The sequence below is a fragment of the Balaenoptera physalus genome (genome assembly GCF_965194825.1).
Source record: "Balaenoptera physalus genome assembly, chromosome: 13".
Lineage (NCBI taxonomy): Eukaryota > Metazoa > Chordata > Mammalia > Artiodactyla > Balaenopteridae > Balaenoptera > Balaenoptera physalus.
This window is the reverse complement of record NC_138892.1, coordinates 90,385,809-90,402,220: the sequence shown is the minus strand read 5'-3', so window position 1 is coordinate 90,402,220 and position 16,412 is coordinate 90,385,809. Positions and strand designations below refer to the sequence as shown.

Here is a 16,412-nt window from a genome sequence, read left to right as displayed (position 1 = left end):
TTGTGGCCAACTGCCTATGTCCAATACTCCTAGTTTACCTTGGTAGATTTCTCTTCTCCAGCATTCTAACTGGATGGCTCTTAGAAATTTTATTTTAGAAGAAAGAAATTCTAGTATCATGCAAGCTAATGCTACCACCAGTATCAATAAGTGAGACCCTCTTACCTGACCAACTAATGACACTTGTTCTGAACCTGGCCATAAATACTCCTTTACACTAAATGTTAAATATTGGGTAGCAGTGGACTTATGGAACAAGTTTATGGCCTTGGATTTCCCCAGGTTGGTTAGGAAGATGCACAGTTGATTTCCTTTGGGCTCAAGGTCACTTACAGGAAGGCTTGGAAACAGCCCCTGCCAATCTGCCTTTAATGCGAGCATGCTGGGTTTCGATGAGTTTTCCAATGGTATGACCATTTGGCTGTGACACTCTTTCCTTCACTAGGGATAGAAGATATCATTAATCCCATGTAGGCTTTAACAAAATTTACTCAGCAAGCTTTGAAGGATAATAATCAAGCCATTAGCTTGCTCAATTTGGAAGTCTCCATGATGAGAAAAGTGGTCCTACAGGATTGCATGGCCCTGGATATTCTAACGGCTTCTTGGGGGGGAACTTGTGCTATAATACATATTGAATGTTGGGTTTTTATACCTGATGGGTCTTCTAATGTGATCTGTATTATGACACATGAAGAATCAAATTTCCCCTATGAAAGATCCTCTTCCCAATCTAAGGGAAATACTAGGAAAATTGTTTGGTTTAGGAAGATCTTGGCTTCAGTCTTTACTAATGACATTGTTACTCCCATTGGCAATTTTGACTACAGTTTGTGTAATTTATAAAGTGATAGTTTCTTGCCTCTCAAGCTGTGCATCAACTTCTACTAAGATAATGATATCTAAACTTGAAACTATTTATCATATCTATAGTTCTCTATAAATTAATGAATGTGCACAATGCACATGCAAGGTAAAATTGGCATCAGTCCTACTGGACAACTTGGAATTGACTGTTAGTCTTTGCCATATATCTTACTAGTACAACCCCCTAAAAGGAAAGAAAGAACCAGGCTATTAAGACCTGACATCAAGGGACATGGTGGACTCAGGCTAGGTAAGCAACCACCCTGGCATCAAGGGACCAAATATATGATCACCTAATGCTTTCTATTAAAAGATTAATGATCAAAAGCAGGAAATTGATGAATTAAAATTCATATTTTATGGCAAGATGAGAAAAATTTAAACATAAAAGTTTTCTCTGCCTGTTTGGACCTCCTCCCTCCCCTTTAGAGTGTCTGCATTAACCAGACATCCTTAGGAGAAAACATTCCTTCTTAATCTTGTAAGAAGTCATGATGACTCATGACTCACTTTGTACATGTAGATCTGGATCGTGTAAACTATCAAATAATACGTCATTTGACATATAACCCCTTGTCTCAAAACGTATATAACTGTGCTTTGACCTCTAACGGATGGAACTGTCCTCAGAGCTTTCTGAAAGACTGTCTCCTGGGTTTTAATCCTCAGATTGGCTTAAACAAAATTTTCCATTTTTTCTTAGGCTATTGATTAATTTTTTGTAGACATCTCCTTATCATCCAAAGATTTAATACTAGCTAATGCTCACTCATAAAAGAGCTACTCTACTAGTGATTTCCTGAAGATCTGCTGACTGCTGATTCATTTTAATAAACATTTATTAAGCCATTAGTGTCTGCCAGACTTGTGCTATACATTTAGGACATTAAATCTTTGAATAAATTGAAGTATAATTAACTCGAAACTAACGGCAGTTTTTCATGACTTCAGCTCCTGAGGAAGCAAAGGGCAAAAAAATAATGTATTTTTTTGGGCCGTATCATATGGTATGCAGGATCTTACTTCCCTGACCAGGGATTGAACATTTGTCCCTTGCACTTGGAGCACAGAGTCTTAACCACTGGACCACCAGGGAAGTCCCATAATGTATTTTTAAAACAAGAATTTCCAGGACTACAGTGGTATCATTATAGTGTTAACCCAATTTTCTGCTCCATGGGCCCAGAAGACTATGGAATAAGAATTGGTGCCAAGAAGAGCTGCCCTGATACAATCTTCAGTTACTAGCAACCTCACTGCTATTTCAATGACTTACATAATACTTTATCTTAGAATTACCCAAATTACCATATCAGTGGTAAGAAGTTTATCTTCTAAGAATGGCCAACCTTTTCCAAGGCACAAAACACATGGTAGGAGGAAGATTGATTTTCTCTCAAATTTAGGAAGTCTCTAGAACCCCAGACTATGCTCATAGTCTCAACCCGCCTCTCCACCTCCCCTCAGCAGCTACAGCCCAGCCCTGGTGATTCATGTCACTGCCTAGAGTTGCTGATGCTATGGAAGCTCCCAATACTGTCAGGGGAGCCCATGCTTCTATAGCCAGGAGGCTGAGGAGGGATAGAGACCCAGTGCCATACCCAGTGATTAGATGTAATTGACCTTGTCCATTATGGTTTTTCAGTAGGAAATATATTCCAACATACCCGAAATAGATTGAAGAATAAACTTTGCATAATAGCCTGATCATAATTTGAGACCCAGCTATTCTATTATTGACTAATTAATTCATTCTCCACCTTGTTCCAAAAGGACTTAAGCCAGCCAAAAGAATCTAAAGAAATTCGCTGCCTGTGGCTTCCTTACTAATATAGGAAATTACAGTTTTGGTTCATTTTTTAATCAGAATCCTCATTGTCTAGGTCATGAGTAGACCTATGGCTTTAAAGAAAATACAGCTTCCAAAACAGATTTGAAATATTCCTTTAATGGAAAATGTTTTTCTGCACATTCTTCACGAAATTATAGAATTATTCCACCACCTCCTGGCCTTAACATATGCCTGGATGGCCCTTCTTCTGCTATCCAAAATTACTCATTCCTCTGAAATGCCCCTAAATAGAAGTTGCTCTTTCTCAACCAACCCGTGTGCCTTAGGGTCTGGAGAGTGAGTCAGAGATCTCACTGCTTCCTACCCACTTCTAGAATGCCTCCCTCCTACAGAGTCCGGCCTCCTTTGGGAGTCATGTTTTTGAATATACTACTCTTTCCATCCTTGTCTCAGTCAGAAATCAACCTTGGGATCTCTCTCCCACAGTCACTGAAGATTCTGATTTTCGACCAAAATCTTAATGGGTAGCTTCTACAATCTCCTATTCTGACCATTTTTTTCATATTCTTCCTTTTATTCATCCCCTCAACAAATGACTTGCCAATACCTTCTTTTTTGCCCTCTAATTGTTTATTTCAATCACCAAAAAGCACCCAGTGTTAAACTAAAGCATTTCCTCGTCTCTTCCTCTCTCTCCTTGCTGCTGAGTTCTGCTGAAGAAATTTACACAACTCTATGTATTTATACCACTGCAAATTCATTTTTCCAACTTTAAGGGCTCCAGAGCTGCCTGGCAAACCTAGTTGTCCTGCATGAACACATTCTCTTATTCTTCACATCAGCTATTTCAAATCTCCCACATTTCCTGCAAACCCTCTGCCCTACTCTTATATCCAGTTATAATGAAGATCTTAGTTTCTAGTTTCTAGAAAGCACTCTGATGATAGATAACTGTGCAGAAAACAAAACTCGCCGGGATGAAGTGGCCTAGGAAATATAAAGTTCTAAAGTTGTCTCCAGTTCTAATATAAAACTGGACAGGGGGCTGTAGGGAAAAAAGTAAAATGCTAATATTGCATTGAGAGATTAATCTGTCAGGATATTGCCAGAATGCAATTTATAGTTATTATGTAATTTGAAAACCTAAAGTGTATTTGTAAACTGAAAGAGAAAATTAAATGATTAGACAAATGTGTAGTTATGTATATCTTTACTGTCCTGCCTTGTCATATCATGTGTATTTATGTTTATGGTCTGGAATTGGGTACAGGGTATCATGATGCCTCAGCCATAAATTAATCTTTCTGGATAAATATCTACTTGTAACATTTCCACCCTAATGTGAAACTATGTAAGTCTGTGAGTGTTTAAATGTCTATGTTTAATAGAATAAGTGAGTAGATTTCTACAGGAAACTTTAGCCATCACGTAATTATAACCTCTAAATAATTCTACAAAATAGTTTTGTTAGTCCTATTCTACATTAGGAATGCGAACCTCAGAACAGCTAAGCTTCTTGTCCAAAGCCATACAGGGAATAAAGTAGAGTCAGGACTTCATCCCAGTTCTTCTGTCTCCGTAGCCTGTTCTTTCTAATAAATCATGTCATTTGCACATAATCCTCCCCTCAAAAAGTCACTGAAGAACACACCTGACACGCAGTCACATACATACAAACATTCCCTACCCCGCACACACAGGAAAACAAATACCCTATCTTATAAATAGTAAAAAGGGAAGCTACCACTCAAATAAATTTAACTAAAGCTTTAGCGGTTCAGTGACTATTTGTGTTGTGACACGGTTTGCCTAGGCTGGATTACTCGACTGTAGAATAATTACAAGTCAAATCCCTATGAATTCAGCTAAGAAGGTGTGAAAGAATCATCTGAAATATTTTTTCTGACTACACTCTGCCCTTCCCAGATATTCTGCCAGGACTCCTGACAATGGTAGCAAAGGTAGACGCTCCATGGTAGCTAGTTTGCTTCCTTGCCTGCGGCCTGGGTTGTGGCTGCCCTCATAGACAAACAATCTCTAGAACAGGAGCAGGCCCTAGTCAGACCATACCCAGAGGAGGCTTTGCCTTCCGGCACCACAAAATAATAGAGATATCGCCAAAGGAGAGCTCATGCAGTGCTGAGAGAGGGGTGGTGAACCACAGTCTGTAATAGTTGCAGATGAACACAGCTTTTCTTTTTTTGCGGAAAAGCAGACTCAAGATCTGTGTTTTAAAAAATAATTTAAGTACTTAAACTCTGCTTATTCCAAAAATGGAATTGAGGCAGAGTGAGGCATGCTAACTATCTTCAAATATTTAGAAGGCGATCAGGTGGAAGATGAATTAATGATCGGGGGACAGTTTTTTTTGCTGGACGAGTTAAGGCAGTGGTCAGAGCAAAGATTTTGGAGCTCACACTTGAATTAACTCTTGACTCTCCTCCTTATTAGTTATGCATCTGTGGATAAGATATTTGGCCTCCCAAGGCCTGCATTCCCCTCATCTGTAAAGTGAGGATAATAAGATCTACCTCATTTGTTCTAGTGAGGATGAAATGAGATCGTGTTTGCAGAGCACTTAGCTGAATGGCTGTATCACATGGTACGTGCACAATCTATATCACATGGTAAGATTTTTTAAAACATCTTAGCAGTACCAATATTGAATGTGTTGCTTTGGGGCAAGAGGGAGGGGTGTGAACTTGTTGTCAAGGGTAAGAAGTTCAAGCTTAGCATCTACAATTCCTGGGGATGTTGTAAAGGTGATTCAAACATCAGGTGGGTGTTTTAACCAGATGACCTTTAATATACGTGTCATTTCTGAAATTTGATGATTCTACCAAATATGTGCCATTAGATAGGGAGCAAAATAGAAAGAGGAGTTGAAACAGTGTGAGCATAGTATATTCTTCCTTAGGGATTACAGCAAAACAAAATATTAAACCCTGTTGCTGGGACTTCCCTGGTGGCGCAGTGGTTAAGAATCCGCCTGCCAATGCAGGCGACATGGGTTTGAGCCCTGGTCCGGGAGGATCCCACATGCCACGGAGCAACTAAAGCCCGTGCGCCACAACTACTGAGCCTGCGCTCTAGAGCCCGCGAGCCACAACTACTGAGCCCACGTGCTGCAACTACTGACGCCCATGCACCTGGAGCTCGTGCTCCGCAACAAGAGAAGCCACTGCAATGAGAAGCCCGCGCACGGCAATGAAGAGTAGCCCCCGCTCATCACAACTAAAGAAAGCCTGCACAGCAACAAAGACCGAACGCAGCCAAAAATAAAAACAAACAACAACAACAACAAAAAACCCTGTTGCTGGTGAGTTTCCAAGGTCCTCATGTTAAGGTTACGCTTGCTGTGGCCTCTCTTAAATTAACAAGTAAAAGCTTAACAATTTGCAAGTAAAATAGTGAAAGTAGCAATTAAGTCCAGTGAGAGATAAGATCCTCAGGGAACACACCATTTCTAAATCATGTCTCTTCTAATTCTGCATCATCTTGGTATATTATTTTTGTTTAATGAAAGCCTTGGGAATTCAGAAGAGTTTTTGTTTTGTTTTGTTTTGTTTTCTTTAAGTGCTCCAGACACCACTGAGTCAGGGAAAAAAGAATAAATCCAAAGGTCACACATGGTGGCAGGCCCAGCATGTGCTGTGCAGCTCAATAAATGATGTATCATTGTGGTGTTTTCAGAATAAATTACTTTCTGCCAAGTGTCAAGATGGCAAATTCTTTGTTATAATTGGGGAATTGGGGGTTTGTGTGTGTGTGTGTGTGCACTGTTTGACTTGTTTTATTTTCTGTGCAGGTATATATAAGGCATGTTTCAAGCTACCTGTCTAGCTTTCAGCTGTATCTCACTGTACTCTAATCAGTGAATAATTACTTCACTGAAAAGACTGATGGTATATGAAAAAAAGAAATGCTTGATCAGAATTAATCTGTTCTGAAGACATTAAAACCAGCTAATAAGTCATTGCTCTTATGTACTACCCATTGGTGATAAGAAAAACTGTGAGGAAGCAAAGTGAGAAAGAATTTGCTTAGAAGCAGCAAAAGAATAATCTATTCAAATGTATTTCTTAAAGTAGGCAGTTAGGATTCATTTGAACTTTTGGAAGATGCTTTCATTTTGAGCAGAAATATTCCCCGTATATTATGAATAAAAATCATTGCTGTATTTAGCATCTCCTCTTAGGAACAGCTCAAACAATTCATGCCAGGTTTCAATGCCAGGGAGATTAGGGTTCTCTCTGTAGTAGTGGAAGAGTGAAACAGCTGTATCTTTTGGATTCCTAATGATGTAGATAATCTGTTAAAAAAAATATCCATTTATTTTTGGAGGGAAGTAGCCCCAACACAAAACATTTCCTAAAAGAAAGTAGCAGCCAAACTTACCTGTGCAAGTCACAACTTTTTGGTAGCTTCAGCTGATTATTAAACACAGACTTAGACCAGCGTTTCTCAAAACTTAAGGTGCATAAGGTGCATAAAAATCATCAGGGGATCTTGTTAAAATGCAGATTCTCATTCAGAAGTTCCAGGATGGGGCCTGGCATTGTGCATTTCTAACAAGCTCCCAGGCGATGTTGATGCTGCCAGCCCACTGACCACACTTTTTGAATTTATGTGATAAAATTTGGTCGTAATATTTTAGGGGCAGACTTGAGAGACCCTACTCATTTGAAGGACAAGATTAATTTTTTAATATCCATGTATTATAAAACATGATTTCCATACAAGAAGATTTCTTACAAATTGTTCATATTTATAGGAAGAAGAATGCTTTGGAATTCCTTTTTGTACAATTTGATCCTCCAAAGAGCAGGGAATCTGATATACCCTCCCACTTCATACAAATACCGCAACTGCAATTTAATTGGATTCAATAAATATTAATTTAGTACCTATTGTATACCAGGTAGTGTGCAATGTTCCAGAGCCAAGGAATAGAATAATGAGCAAGACAGAAATGATTCCAGCCCTCTCAAAACTTGCAGTCAAGTGAGGGAAGCAGACAATTAAACACACACTTGACAGTGCAGTGTTACGAAGGTTATAACAGCGAAGTACAGAGAGCTTTAGGAGCGTGTAAGAAACCTCTGGAAACCAGTGTGAGAAGTCTGGATGTAATAGGACTGTCCTCAATCATGGTCAGCATTGCTTGAGTACCAGATACTCTACTTGCTTTTTAATTGAAAATCAAGGTGGACACATGTTACTTAGATAAGGAAGTTTTTACTGAGTCATTTTTAATACAGAACTCTTTCCCTACTGTGTTCATGGCCCAGGTTGTGACCCTCATGCACAGCACCTGCTGCGCTTTACTTGAAAGATACACAAAGACCATGACACGCAGGAATGAAGAGCCACCTTTGCCCCCACCATTATCTTCTCTTCATCCCAAGAGATAATTGTGGAGTAACCCAGCACCTCAGGCTTCCTCTAAAGGCCCTAGGCTTCCTGAGCAGATTCACAAAACCCCAAGGCCCAGAGATAACAGTTTAAAAATCCACTGCCTTAACAAAAAAGGAATAAATGGCCAAATTTTAAACCTTAGACATCCAGATGGAGACTTCTTTTTTTTTTGGTAGAGAGAAGAATTTTTTAGGGCCTTTGGAGAACCCTCCCTCAAAGTTGCATGTCAGTACGATCTAGTGGGAAGGGCAGTGCAACCCACTGACACATATTTTACCAAAAGAGGTTAAAAGAATGTGTTCTGTAACTATGCATGGTGACGAATGTTAAGTAGACAGTGTGGTGATACTTTCGCAATACACACGAATATGGAATCACTATGTCATACATCTGAAACTAATATACTGTTATATGTCAATTACACTCAATAAACACACACAGATGTAGAGAACAACGTATGGACACCAAGGGATGGGGGGAAAGCGGTGGGGGGGGGGTGATGGGATGAATTGGGAGATTGGGATTGACATATATACACTAATATGTATAAAATAGATAACTAATAAGAACCTGCTGTATAAAAAAATAAATAAAATTAAATTTAAAAAAAAACCACACACACACATTAAGGATGTATTCTAAGAAACTATAAGAAACATTAGGGGGAGGTTGAGGGATATGAAGGGAAGGCAGAATAGTACTTTGGAGAAAAAATTAAATATTAACTAAATATTTAAAAAATTAAATTTTTTAAAAATTAAAATGCTATTTAAAAAATTAAATATTAACTAAATATCATGAAATGAGCTGAAAACATAAATTTCATGTAAGAAATTTACATGTGTTTCGTTGTGTTTACTTTTATTTGGGTGGAAGAGTAGATGATGTACGTGGAAACACTGTGGTCGCAGAGTTACAATCATTGGAATATCTGCTTCGATTTATGCACATTTGGTAGGTTTTTTAAGAATATGGCTGACATTGTTTAAAGAGGCTTCATTACTGGGAAATTGTTTACAGTGGACACATGTATCTTGCCTTTGCTTTACAAATATTATTCTTTTTTCTAATTATGCATTTCTCCATGAAAACAAATTTGAATAAGAAGTATATGAAGATAGAAGATATTCTTTAAAATTAGAAGTAACTTCTTTTTTTTTTTTTTTTTGGCTCTGTTGGGTCTTCGTTGCTGCATGCAGGCTTTTCTCTAGTTGCGGCGAGCGGGGGCTACTCTTCCTTGTGGTGCCTGGGCTTCTCATTGCAGTGGCTTCTCTTGTTGTGGAGCACAGGCTCTAGGCGCATGGGCTTCAGTAGTTGTAACACGTGGGCTCAGTAGTTGTGGTGCACTGGCTTAGCTGCTCCACGGCATATGGGATCTTCCCGGACCAGGGATCGAACCCGTGTCCCCTGCATTGGCAGGCAGATTCTTAACCTCTGCACCACCAGGGAAGTCCCAGAATTAACTTAAAATAATAATGTGGGGACTTTAAAAATGGCTTGAGGTAAACAGTCTTCAGTGTTTAATATCATAGTTTATTTTTAATTCTTTTCCTATATAATCTTTTGCAAAAATTATAGATAAAATAATTAAAATTATTAAGGCAGTTTTTCTTTCTCTAGACATCAATATTTAAAGTAAAAAGACTCAAACCAGATTCAGAATAGAATAAGACATTGCCTAGCATAATTACAGCTTAAGTACTGATTCAGATTTCTTTCATTACTGAAAGATATTAATTTTTATGAGCCAGATACTGTGGTAACACCTATAAACTTATTATCTTGTTTCATCTTCATCACACTATATGAGATGAATATTATTATCCCTGTATTAAATGAGGAAACCAAAGCTCAGAGAGCATCAGCAATTTTCAAAGGTCACATAGCTTGAAAGTGACACAGCAAGAATCCAAGTCCAGGTTTGTGTACCTCCGAGCCCCTGCCCTTAACCATTGAACTTACCTTGCATTGTTTTTGTTTAATATTCATTGGTAGCACGTTGTAGTTCAAATGCGTTGGGATAACTCCTCTCACAGTACATTTTTAGCTCTTCAAATTTAGAAATGTCTCCCAATTCAATAGAGGTGTTAGGGTAAAATTCTAGCATTGGGAATGTTCTCAATGATTTTTGCAATCCAGTGAGTGCCTTCATAAGAAAATAAAATGAAATGCATTTTATAATTAAGTGATACTTGAAATGAATATAGAAAATTAGTATGAGGTTATAAAAGCAATGAATGCATTAATTTTATTATAAATAGGTATCACCTCTTGACACCAACTGAAACCTGTTGAAACCTTTGAGATGTTAATTCACTTTACAGGAGGAATCACATTTTAAAGAGCGTGAAGAGCTATGAAAATTGTATATGCTGTTTCCTCAGCTTGAAATACTCTTCTATGTTACCACTCACTTCTAGTACCTTCTCTAATTCACAAACACACAGATCTTTTCATTCACGATTCCTACTGGTCCTGCAAGCTCATGCATCTTGCTGTATTAAAAACTGTCTTCTGAGTCCCCACTCCCCTCTCATAATTGCTCTCTCTTTCTGTCCCTCGGAAGCAGCACACACCAGAATAGAGTTGCCACTGCTTGCATTCATGTCTGTCTCCCTATTCCCCCCTTGAATATAGACACAGAATCTTATTTTTGTTTGTATGCAAATACAGAGTAGTTGTGCAAACAAAGCATTTGAACAATGAACGAATGCCATATTCAAATGTCATGGAGATGCAAACCTACTACCGTGAAGTCTGGAAGAAATACCACTTTATGTTTACCTAAAGCAAGTGAAGATATGCTCCAGTGCTGTAGACTACAGTAAATTGGAGCAAAGAGGTAGAAGTTTGGGTGCGGAGGGTGTTTCCCTAATTTGAAAGCAATGCCCATAAAGGGTTTAAATGAGGTCTAGTTTCCATTTATCTCATTGTAATTCCAATTAGATACAATATCAACAAATTTACAATTGACTAAATATTTAAACAGTGCTCTCGTTAACACTATATGTTTTAAATTTAAGACAATTTTAGATTATAATGTTAATAAGTCTTAAATATGTAAAATTATAATAGTCATATAAATGTGACTCGTATAGTAGTGATATTTGCATTATTTTAAACATACTGATTTATTCTGATGAAGAAGGGAGAATACACAGCTTTGTGTTGCTGAAAGGGACCTCCTGGCAACTAGTGGAAGATGTCAACTTATAGGCACCAATACGTCCAGTGGAAGCCTTAAATATGGTTGTTTGTATATGGTATAAATTAGCCACCTGTTCTTATCAGCCCAGAAGAAAACAATTATTTATTTATAAATCAATCATTAAGTACAAATTGAACAAAAACTATTCATTTATCACTATGCCTGGCTCAAAGTATGAAGAGAATTCATAATGTTATAGATATTATGCTTATTATATATATTAACATCTGTATGCCTTCATGAATAAAATAGAAACGAAAGTGTAGTAAAGCTCTAATTTCTCCAGTTGAATTTTCTCAAAGCACATCTTTTGGCTTTCTAAGGTCAAGCTTTTTCATTAAAATAAGCATTTAAGGTACTCTAATTTCCTGTGGAAAAATTCTGAAAAATAAATGTTTGATAAAATTTACTATTATATGTATTATTATTATTGTATTTCTACATTATAAAATACATTAAAATAAACTTTACTAGATTTAGAATAGGAAACCAGAAACACATCATCTTCTCTTGCCTCAGAAGAATCCAGGGAATTTAAAAGTTCTTCTGAAGACTTAGTAGAAAAGAGGATTCCCTTGAATTTATGAAGAACACTCGATTGGCTCTCGGATGACATGTTTCATCAAATCAATCAAAAAGTATTTACTAAACACTAACTTTACACAAGTCACAGAGCAAGTGTTGTCCTTGATTTTAATCCTAGCTCACTGGCAATGTAATCACTGAGCTGACATTGCAATCAGAGGAACATACATATACCTTTTGCAATTCTTCACAACAGTAATTTTTAAATGATAACTGAGCCAAAGGCTACTGTGAAAATGATGTTATCTGAATTTTGCTGACAGCACATGTTACAAAATATTCCCTCCAACTTGACTCAGATAGTTTACGTACATAGCTATCAAGTTATCAGAGTGTAATCATTATATTAAGGGACTAAGGTTCCTTAAATCCTTTGTCCTAAATAAGGAGTGACTTTTAGTGGCTATAATGGATTATATCATTGTGGAAGTGACTGGAAAAATTGAGCTTCTTCTGGTTAATATTAACACACAGTAGAGGAAGCAGCTAGTATTGCATTTCAGGAAGAAAAGAGGAATGGAGTAAGAAAATATAAAGTTTTCTAGGAATTGGCAGATAAATCTGTGACTAAACATAAACCCCACAGGAAATACTTTAAATAAAAAGTACAAAAGATAACATGGGAATCAGGAAACCCAAGCAAAAAAAAAAAAAAAACAAATCTTGAGCTTTAATGTACACAGGAAGTTTTTTGGTTGAACTAATAAACTCTTGTTTGAGTCATTCTTAGCTTCTGTCACCAATATTGTTATATTCTGGATTGAATTAGATATGGCAATGAAGTGCCCAGTTACTTCAATGAACCACATTTGAATCTTTTTTGTTTGCTCGTCTAAACATTAAAAAGAAATGTACACCAACAAGGAAATAATCAGCATTTTAGTTGAGCACAAAAAAGTAGAGGTCAATTGTCAAAGAACTAATTGAAGACGATACAAATGATCGTAGCAGAAATAAAATTTTAAACGATTATACACCAAAAAACCCCTCAAAGAATCTACAATTAAAATGAATATGTAAATTGATCATGGTTGCTGGATTATGAGGGCAATACATGGACGTAAATTGTATTTATGTATTCTAGCAACAACCAATTGAAAAATAAAATTTGAAAAACAATACTATTTATAAAAATATGAAAAAATTAAATCTCTAGAAATAAATCTACTAAAATATGTGAAAGACACTGAAAACTACAAAGCATGAATGAGATGGGTTAGAGAAGACCTAAGTAAATAAAGAACAATATCATGTCCATGGACTGGATGACTCAATATTATTAAAATGTCAAGGGACTTCCATGGCAGCCCAGTGGTTAAAGCTCTGTGCTTCCAATACAGGGGGCACCAGTTCAATCCCTGGTCAGGGAACTAAGATCCCACATGCCGTGGGATGAAGCCAAATAAAAATCCCCAAAAACCCAAAAAATAATCAAACAAAAAAATAAAATGTCAAAATTCTCCTTATTGGTCTATGAAGTCCATTTAGTTAGGTCAAAATCCTAACAGGCATGTGTATGTGTGTTTGTGTCTGTGTGTGTATGCATGTGTATAAATTGACAAGCATTTGTATGGAAGTGCAAAGGTCCCAGAATGGTCTCTTAAAGAAGAACACAGCTATAAGACTTAGATGATCAGATTTCAAGATTTACCATAAAACAGCACTAATTAAGATACTGTGGTCTGAGCCCAATGCTGCACATGTAGATCAATGGAACAAAGTAAAGAGTACAGAAAAAGATCCACACATAAATGTTCACTTGATTCATGACAAAGGTGCAATTCAGTAAGGGGAAAAAAACATGGTCTTTTTTAGTGAATGGTCCTTATTCAATGGGATCCATATTGGGCAAAAGAACGAATCTTAGCTCTTATTATACACAAAGAAAAATTCAAGATGGATCATAGAATTAAACTAAAAAATAAGTTTCTAGAAGAAAATGTAGGAGAATATCTTCATGATCTTTGGGAAGGCAAAGATTTCTTAAATATGATTCACAAAAGAACTATCCATTAAAGAAAAAAATTATACCTTGACTTCATTAAATTAAGAACCTTTGTTGATTAAAAGTCGCCATTAAGTGAGTAAAAAAGGCAAGCCACAGACAGGAAGAAAGTGTTGTGATACATATATTCAACACTGTACTCAGTTTTAGACACTTTAAAGAACTCCTACTAATCAATTTTTTAAAAAATCAAACAACTCAACAACAAAACAAAGAGCAAAAGACCTGAATAAGCCTTTGAAAAATTTTCAACATCATTAGTTGTTGAGGAAATGCTAATTAAAATGAACCTCGTGGGACTTCCCTGGTGGTCCAATGGTTAAGAATCCGCCTTCCAATGCAGGGGACATGGGTTCAATCCCTAGTCGGGGAACTAAGATCCCACATGCTGTGGGGCAAACTAAGCCCAGGCACCGCAACTACTGAGCCCGTGCACTCTAGAGCCCGCACACCACAGCTAGAGAGAAGCCCGCACGCTGCAATAAAAGATGCTGCATGCTGCAGTGAAGATCCTGTGTGCCAAAACTAAGACTCAACGCAACCAAATAAATAAATAAATAAATAAGTAAATAAATATTTTTTTAAAAAATGAACCTCGTAAGGGGATCCACTTCCAGAATGTTGGCATGAGGAGCTCTGTGGATCCACTCCCTGAAAAAACAACCATGAATGGTGACAGTTATTTTTAAAATAAAATAAATAGGGACTTCCCTGGCGGTCCAGTGGTTAAGACTCCGAGCTTCCAACGCAGGGGGCGTCAGTTCGATCCCTGGTCGGGTAACTAAGACCCCACATGCCATGCAATGTGGCCAAAAAATAAATAAATAAATATTTAAAATCTCTAGAAATTGTCCTAAAAGCACACAGCAAATGAAGAAAGAGTTATTCAAGAAAAATGCACTGAATATTTATAAGAACAGCCAGACTCTAGCACACTTGAGCAACAATTGGTTCCCTACCTCCATTGCCCCTGCCAGCTAAGCATCAAAGCTCCACTCCAAGAAATTATGGTCAAGAAGATGGGGCTTCTTCTTCCCCTGGCTTCCAGGCAATAATCTGAAAAAAATAAAATCCCTAAAAATACCTCCCCAGTACTTCCCTGGGAGGAGCAAGCCACCAACATTTCTCATCCCTTCCCACTCTGTCTAAATTCCAGGTGACTGCAGGCAAGAGGTTTAGGGCTTCCTTCCTCCATCCAGTTCCCACTCATAGGGTGGAGGCCCTACTGCTGGTGTGTCAGGCTGAAAACACTGGGGACCTGATTGCCTTTGGCCCAGCTTGCTTATACGTCAGAGGTTCCATATCAGGAGAGGAAAGCCAAGAAGACCAGGGGCTTTCATCATTTACCAAATCCCTGCACAAAAAAAAGGTGTGTCACTCCAAGAGAAATGGACCACTGTCCTCACACCCAACTCCACAGTAAATGGTTCAGAGATTTTTTTTCCCCAGAGCATGAAGCTGGGCATAAGAACAAAGAGCTCTGAAGCTCTTCCTAAAGAAACTGACTTTATTTAGAAAAGAATGAGGGGGAATTCAAGGATAAAAATGCTCTAGAAAACAATGGAGATTTTTGTAGTAAGCAATTAGCTCCACGAAAGCAATAAAATAAATTGTACACTAACTTGTTTATCATAGAGAACCGTGGAAAGAGGTTAAAAAAAAAAAAAAATCTCCTGGGATAGAAAAACTACCTCCACAAGTGGCCCAAATTTAATTGGGTTAGACTGTGGATCAATTTATATACTGAGGCATTGCTGAAAACAATAGAGCAATCAGCCAGCAGTTATTGGAGTCAAAGAGCTGGGTGTGATGCCAACAGAGGTAGACAGCTTAACAGAAAGATCAAGGAAAGAGACAGTCAAAAAGAGCCCTGCTAAAACCACTGTCATCCCAGAGTGACTGTGTACATGCCCAAGGATGCACCCTCTGAGGAGTGACATCATAGAAGGTTTGAACAACACTATATACCAACTAGACTTAATGCACATCTATACAACACTTTACCCAATAACAGCAGAATACACATTCTTCTCAAGTACACCTGGAACATTCTTCAGTATAGACCATATGCTATGCTATACAACAAGTATTGTTGTAAAATAAATTTTTAAATTTTCAAGTATTAAATTCATACATAAATTTTCAAGTATTAAAATCATACAAAGTATGTTCTCTGACCACAGTGGTATTAAATTAAAAATCAGTAATAGTAGGAAAGCTGGAAAATTAACACATATTGGAAATTAAACAACACACTCCTAAATAAGCAATGGGGCAAAGAAAATTGGGTCAAAAAAGAAATTAAAAGAACATTAGAAAATAATTTTTTTAAATACCAAATTTATGGGACTCAGTTAAGGCAGTGCTTACAGGGAAATTTATTGCTATAAATTCATATTGATAAAAGAAACAAGATCTCAAATCAGTAGTCTAAACTTCTACCTTAAGGTGCTAAATAAAAGAAGGCAAACTAAACCTAAAAGAAGCAGAAGGAAAAAACTGTAAAGATTAGAGTGAAAATTAATGAAATAGAGAAT

The 16,412-nt window shown here is 37.3% G+C and overlaps 2 protein-coding genes across 2 annotated transcripts in view; both read right to left on the bottom strand.

The window, feature by feature from the left end:
* LOC309640709 (sulfotransferase 6B1-like) overlaps positions 1-15,956 on the bottom strand; it is a 43,585-nt gene extending 27,629 nt beyond the window's left edge. The window contains 5 exon segments of the mRNA XM_082419937.1: positions 6,845-6,971; positions 10,040-10,103; positions 10,105-10,172; positions 10,174-10,223; positions 11,757-15,956. Of these exon segments, the coding sequence (XP_082276063.1) occupies positions 6,845-6,971; positions 10,040-10,103; positions 10,105-10,172; positions 10,174-10,223; positions 11,757-11,901 (454 nt within the window). The 5' untranslated portion in view covers positions 11,902-15,956.
* The window catches only part of ST8SIA1 (ST8 alpha-N-acetyl-neuraminide alpha-2,8-sialyltransferase 1), a 304,938-nt gene that overhangs the window by 102,494 nt on the left and 186,032 nt on the right, over positions 1-16,412 (bottom strand). The gene's annotated exons all lie outside the window — the stretch shown is intronic.